The following is a 6,921-nucleotide window of genomic DNA, read 5'->3' as shown; positions in this document are numbered from 1 at the left end:
TTGGGCTAAACCCGACTCAATCTCTTGCAGCAGTTGGCCTTGGGCTAAACCCGACTCAACTTTTCCGGACGATTGGCCTTGGGCTAAACCCGACTCAATCTCTTGCAGCAGTTGGCCTTGGGCTAAACCCGACTCAACTTTTCTGGAACTCTTTTGCTGCAGTTGGCCTTGGGCTAAACCCGACTCAACTTTTCCAGACGATTGGCCTTGGGCTAAACCCGACTCAATCTATTGCAGCAGTTGGCCTTGGGCTAAACCCGACTCAACTTTTCTGGAACTCTTTTGCTGCAGTTGGCCTTGGGCTAAACCCGACTCAACTTTTCCGGACGATTGGCCTTGGGCTAAACCCGACTCAATCTATTGCAGCAGTTGGCCTTGGGCTAAACCCGACTCAACTTTTCTGGAACTCTTTTGTAGCAGTTATTTTTATCTCTTTATCTATGCTCTCAAATCTTCAATTTCATTCATTCAATTTTTAATCTTTGCACATTCCATCTCTTTTCTCTTACTTTTTTTTTATATCATGCATGTTAACAGTAGCATCGGTATTACTTTCATGTCGTTATTATTTCTCAAATTAATGTTTAATAGTTGGCTTTATTAATATAACCGTTAGAAATTCTCCCAAAAACGCAATTGCATTCAGTTTAATATGAAAATTTATTTTATTTTGAAAATTTGTTTCTCGGTTCAACAAGCAATTATTTATGCACTTATAAACATTATCTTTTCATGTTATGTATATTCGTAAATATCTGCCGAACTATTAAACAACAAACGCAACAAAGCAAATAGGTTATGACTCACATTGTCTGAGCAAAAACCTAGGCAAGAACTATTGAGGATATCTGAAAATTAACAATTTTTATTTTATAAATTTAAAAGCACTTTACCGAACTTAATATATTTTCAATGGGTACATATGGGACCCCAAACCAGACCTTACGAAACTAAACCGGCCAATTTTTTTTCAACTGGTTTAGAATACTTAAGTTACAGTATGTATTTCTAAATCCAATGATTATACACTAACCCTGAATCATCACAAGCCAACTCTACGCCATCCTCAAGCCTCCTCTTCACCAAGCTTCCATGTAATCATCCACAAGCCATCTCTCCTCCAGGCATGAGTGAATCAACGACACTAAGCCACTCTTCGGCACATCCCCCAGGCACTAAGCCTCCGATCAGCACACAGCCAAAACATCCCCGTCCTTACAGTTATTATCCACAGGCTAAACGCTAGTTATCTTTGCCATTTTTAGTTGGTCACTCTTGGCTGTACAGCTTTTTTTTTTTTTTTTGTTATAAGTACAGTACCTAAACATCAACTAAAATTCCTATTAACACTCGGCACCGTGTATAAAGTAAACATCGCCCTTCCGCTCACCCAAGTTTGGGTAATGTTATTTATTATTGACACTTTTAATCAGAACCCCTTTATCGTGCATGATGTAAACAAAACTCCTCGAGTGCGCTGTCCGTGCAGCACACATACAAAAACATTCACTCCGCGGACCAGATTAGTGTGCGTCAACGAATCCGCGGATGGCCGCCAAACGTGAAATCAACGATTGCTGTGACTCCTGCATGACGCAACGAATGCAGAAGATAAGCGCAGCTTGGTCACAAGGCGCATCGCGGGGGAATTGGAAAAAGGAGAACTACGGCGCTCGTGTGCTTTTGTCCCGTCATGGGAGGGTGGGGGGGGGGGAAGACACACATCAACTCAGGAGGCCGCGCACGCGACTGCCATACACACAAACACACACACGCTCGCCTCACATTAACCAAACAACCGGAACATGCTCACCGAACTCCATCAGGCCCGCTGTCTCGTTATGGCAATGCTCGGCTGCCGCCGCCATCGTCGCCACGATGCCGTCCTGCTGCGCGAAAATGCCACTGCGTCTCTTTCTTCACACTCAAAGAATCGAGTTTTTCCACTTTTTTTTTTTTAATTATCCAGACTTTACTCACAATATTACAATTTATCAACATGGCAGGATCGCCAATGTGATATTTTCGAGTTTAATCCAATATTAAAACTTTATTATTTATAATACAAACGGGAGACAGATGCTCCATCTTTATTGGTCCAACTCTGACTGACTTCCTTCACGCCAGCTGCGCACTACTACACTCGCAGTTCTACACGCTTCCAGCGGTTTACCTAAACTACACTAATATTTAGGAACCACAATGTTCAGGATGCCACAGAGGGCATGCTGGGAAAGGTAAAAAAGGCCGGATACCTTGGCGCGAGGCTATCCAAAGCAAACCGCCAAAAAGCTGCATCTTACTATTCAAGTCTGGCCCCATTCATTCCTACGGACTTTGCTCGACACCCTCGATCTTTTGAGGAACTATCTAATTTCAAGGCAACGGAGTTCCGTCTTTTCGATTCTTATCTCGGAGTTCTGGTGACAAAAAAGTTCTTTTCTCAACAACTTCACGATCATTTCTTGCTTTATTTCTGTGCCATGCGACTTCTATCAATGAAGGACACTCCGAGCGACAAAATCGAGTTGGCCCAAGATCTACTCGGCGAATTCGTCCAGCAGTTTCAAGGGTATTATGGCGTACACAGTCTTACGCACAACGTACACATGTTGCTCCATTTGGCGCAATACGTTGAACTGTATGGAAATCTTCCATCTATTACCGCGTTTCGTTTCGAAAACTTTATGCAACAGATCAAAAGTTTTCTGACTAAAAAGAAACATCAAATTCTACAACAGCTACATAACCGCCTTGCTGAACAGGAAGTTCTAGCGAAGAAAAATGTGAACGTGCAAATTACAGAAAAGTTTAAATTAAAGAAAAACTTGCTGGGTTGTGGATTTGCTTACCGCACGTGCAGTTTTGACGATCAGACGGTAATTAGCGCAAATGGCAGGGATGATTGTGTACTGATCGGAGGAACGCCAGCTAAAGTGCTTGGATTCGCTGAGATAAACGGTACAAAAGGTGCCATTGTACAAGAGTTTTCCAACTTACAACCTCTTTTTGTAAAACCCATTAATTCCAGTGAAATCGGCCTTTGGATTACTTCAAACATCAATGACGAAATTATATTTGTTGAGCTAAACTCAGGTTTAATTAAAGCGATAAAAATTCCTTTTGAATCTGCCTACATAATAATTACAATGTTACACACCGGTTACGATTAATAAAATTAAAAATGTAAAACTTTGATTTTGTTTTTATTTCCTACGGCTTCAACCATTTCAATTATTTCTCTTAGTTTTTATAGTGTCTGCGACCTTTACAAAAGTTTAGCTACTTTCCAGGGATGTCAGTTGGCGAAACAGATTTGTCAAACAAATACAGCATTTCAAAACAAACTTTCTGGCATCCCTGTAACTGTCACTTTGTTCGTTCTTTCTTCTCGCACAGTTCGACCGGCAAGACGTTTGCTGACGTGCTCCTTCGAATAAAATGGCCGACATGGCAAAGTTTTTGCAAAAGCAGTTTGGCGAGATGAAGGCCCAACTGGACAAAGGTAAGTTTGTTGTTTAAAAAGAGATTAAACCTTCCCCGTAAAAAAAAGTCGTAAATCCGTTGTCGAAATCGGTCGACAAAATCGGTTACAAAAACAACCGACTCAACTCAATTTAATCGGTCTATTCGTAGGGTGACTAGAAATCTTACTCCTGACGAATCCCGACTAAATCGGTTAACTGGCTGGTTGTTTTTGATTACCCGATTTCGAAGTGTGTTTCGTTAGGTCGAGAACCGTCAAAATTTTTAACGGGGTTTTCATTTACAAAAAATCTTTTTCAGTTCACAGGGAGCTCATTGAAGTGACGGCCCACGAGCGCACCACCAGGGAGGTCATGGCCACGCTGAAGTCAGACCTGACGGAGGTCAAGTCGATCCTGCACAACATGAAAAATGTTCCGGCACAAAGAACCTTCCCGTTGCGGGACATGTCGGCGGTCGAGACTTTGTGCCGGAAATTTGCTGATGGGAAACTGGTAAATGATATCAAGGCGGAGATCAATTACATCTTCAAAAATGCATCGAAGGAAAATTTTATCCAGGACTTCCTCTCAGATGAGGTTACATGCTTGTACAAACAGGCAGACGACATCAGAAAGTTGAACTTTATGAAACACATAATAAGTAAGTATATTTTTCGTTACAATTTTCAAGTCAACTAACAATATTATTCCATAGACGATATTACATTCACACCGAAGACCAACTTCACGAACATGGTGAACCTCGCCAAGGCCAGGATTTACTCTGCACGTAATCGCCAAAACAAAAAGCTGGAGGAGTCAGCCGCCGTGCCACCCGTGGTTCCCGCGCTGCTCGCGAAACCCGTGCAGCGTACGACGCCTGCGAAGCTCACGAAGCCGGCGACGCCTGCAAAGCTCACGAAGCCGGCGACGCCTGCGAAGCTCACGAAGCCGGCGCCGTCCGCGAAACTCGCGCCGCCCGCAAAGAGAGCGCGTCAGGAAACTGTTGAGGAGGAAGAATGCGACGAAGAGATAGAAGAAGAAGAGGAGCCGGAAGAGTATGATGACGAGATTGAAGGCGACGATGGCGAGCTGGAGTCGCCGGAATTTTCACCGGTGAAAGGTGCTCAGTGATTTTTACTTGTTTGAACTCTCGTTTTAAGTTTTGTTAACGTCTAATCTTTGTTAACGTCGCTCAAATAAACGATGAACTGTTTATAACCTATTTTATTTGAATCATCCGATTAATATATATATTTAGTAGGTTTACGTCAGAAAACGAAACTCGATCTCGTATCTCGATTAATTGACCGATTTCGTTGGGTTCAGAAGAAAAAAAAACAAAATGTATCGACAAATTAACCGACTTAATATAATACCATCAGCCAATTTAATTTGGTTTCGACAGAATCTCTTCTTAGTTTGTTAATTAATTAAACGATTTTAGTTGTTTGCGTAGGCCAATTTTATTTGTTTTCGTTAATAGCAGTGACTAAGATAGATGACCAATCAACCAATTTCGTTGGGTTTAGTCGGCCGATTCTGAACCTCGACTAGTCGGATAACGTCTGTGTTAAGTTTCCATAAGAGTTGGGTGCACCATTGACCGATTCTTCAGCCAACTTCGTCGGTTGATTCAACCGACTAAAACCAACTTAGTTTTGGGAACAGTAGGGTGTTTTTTTTACAGGGCGGCCCGGGTGGAAGGACATCGAACCGCTGAAGGCGTTATCGAGGACAATCGGAAGAATCGCCGGGTGATTGTCGAATGGATGAACGATTCTTCGCGGGAACTGGAGCTTAAGATAAACAACCTGTTTGAGAACGAGCTTATGTACGTGGACCGTTTCCCGAGGACATGCTCAACATTTCGGCCTGAAACAAGCGGTTCCACACGGATAAACACACGCGATGACCTCAACTAAACGAAGTTCTTTTTTGCAACCACAACAACAGACCGCAAACATCATTATTAACATAATATTCTAAAAAGAAGAAATTGTGCTTGTAATCAAACATTTTTATTCGAAGAAAAAATGCTAACGAAGCGTTTCCAACTTTTTCTTAAGCTTAATCTTCCTCTTACTTTATTCACAACCTCGCAGCTTCCTTTTCGCGATATTCCTCTTCATTTCCTTGATATCTCTTGTCACACTTCCTCCTCCCCTGCGTACCATGGTCAATGTTCACCCTTCGATCGTCACAAGCAGCTTTCAGCCAACGCCAGCGCCGGCCGTACCACAGGAACGTCCCGCGTGCTCATGCACAGGTAATGTTTTCCGTTGAATCACCACGGGCAGTTTGGCGCACGGGCCGTCTCCACTTCCGTCAAACCGGTCAAAGCTGCCGCTGATTGCCTCCGAGACATGAGTGCAGACAAACCTTCTGACCGCTCCGCTTTTCTGCCCCAAAACAGAGCTGATTGATGTTTTATAGAAGAAACGTCCGAGAGGGCGATTAAATCCCCAGATCGAGACCGTGCAGAATTGTTACCGCGTTCAATCTGAAGAAGGAGAACCAATCATTTTCAACTAAACACATTTAAAAGAAGAAAAAAACTTACAAAATCCACTAAAATCTGTTTTTTTGCAGGAAAAACGGTGTTTTTCTTTTAATTCTATCTAAAATCAACACTGCAGTTTGCTATCAGCTGTTAAAATGTGGTATCAGCAGATTTTGACAGCTAGGCATTGTGGATTTTGGTGTGGAGCGTGTGGATATTTTCAACTCGTTCCTTTTCCACCCGTTCCTGCTTTGTTTTGGGATCGCGATACACCGAGAAAAAAGAATTCAATTTTTGATAAATAAATTAGAAGAGTTTTATCGCATTCCGAGGGTAACTTTCAAATATAACTCACCGGCAGTCGCATTCGTGTACTTTGTACACACTTTGTAAGGGCACTTGTAAGAAAGGCGAAAACACGCGACTTCCCGAAGGTAGTGTGTGTCATGTCTCTTGCAAAACCTTAGTACTCGGAACTTTTCGAAATCGGTAAATTTCAAAATTATATGAAGTGTTGAAAAAACAATTGAGTTAGGAACTAGTTTAGGACGATGTAAGAGGAGTGAAATAAGTACACGAAATTAATATTCTTGTCTTTAGAAAAATATCCCGAAAAATATTTCATAGTTGCATATATGGTTTGCAAATCATAACATGTATTGTTATTATCGTCTTATTCCTCATTACCAATCGAATACCTAACCAATAACAGTTCCTGTTATTATGCAATAAAATAGAAAAACATAACTTAAACTGTTATTATTATCTTATTCCACATTTCCAATGGAATATCAAACCAATAACAGATCCTGTTATTATGAAATTAAAAGGAAAATCATAACTTAAACTGTTATTATCATCTTATTCCACATTTCTAATTGAATACCATCCCAATAACATTTATTGTTAAAATAACAGAAACTGTTATTATTTTTTCTTCCAAAAAAGATT

The 6,921-nt window shown here is 41.4% G+C and overlaps 1 protein-coding gene across 2 annotated transcripts; it reads left to right on the top strand.

Moving 5' to 3' along the window:
- The first annotated feature begins 2,224 nt into the window (after nucleotides 1-2,224).
- Nucleotides 2,225-5,154, top strand: LOC120432287 (uncharacterized). 2 transcript variants are annotated; one of them, XM_039597474.2, is made up of 3 exons: nucleotides 2,225-3,505; nucleotides 3,787-4,128; nucleotides 4,183-5,154. In XM_039597474.2, exons 1-3 carry the CDS (start codon nucleotides 3,442-3,444, stop codon nucleotides 4,599-4,601), a joined length of 825 nt encoding a protein of 274 aa, XP_039453408.1. In that variant the 5' UTR covers nucleotides 2,225-3,441; the 3' UTR covers nucleotides 4,602-5,154. The 2 variants fall into 2 exon arrangements, 1 of the variants encoding a protein (XP_039453408.1); XR_005608046.2 differs by lacking the exon at nucleotides 4,183-5,154 and having other exon boundaries at nucleotides 3,787-3,924.
- Nucleotides 5,155-6,921: the final 1,767 nt, after the last annotated feature.

Source organism: Culex pipiens, chromosome 1, assembly GCF_016801865.2.
Source record: "Culex pipiens pallens isolate TS chromosome 1, TS_CPP_V2, whole genome shotgun sequence".
NCBI classification, from domain to species: Eukaryota; Metazoa; Arthropoda; class Insecta; order Diptera; family Culicidae; genus Culex; species Culex pipiens.
This window is presented reverse-complemented; position numbering and strand designations above follow the sequence as displayed.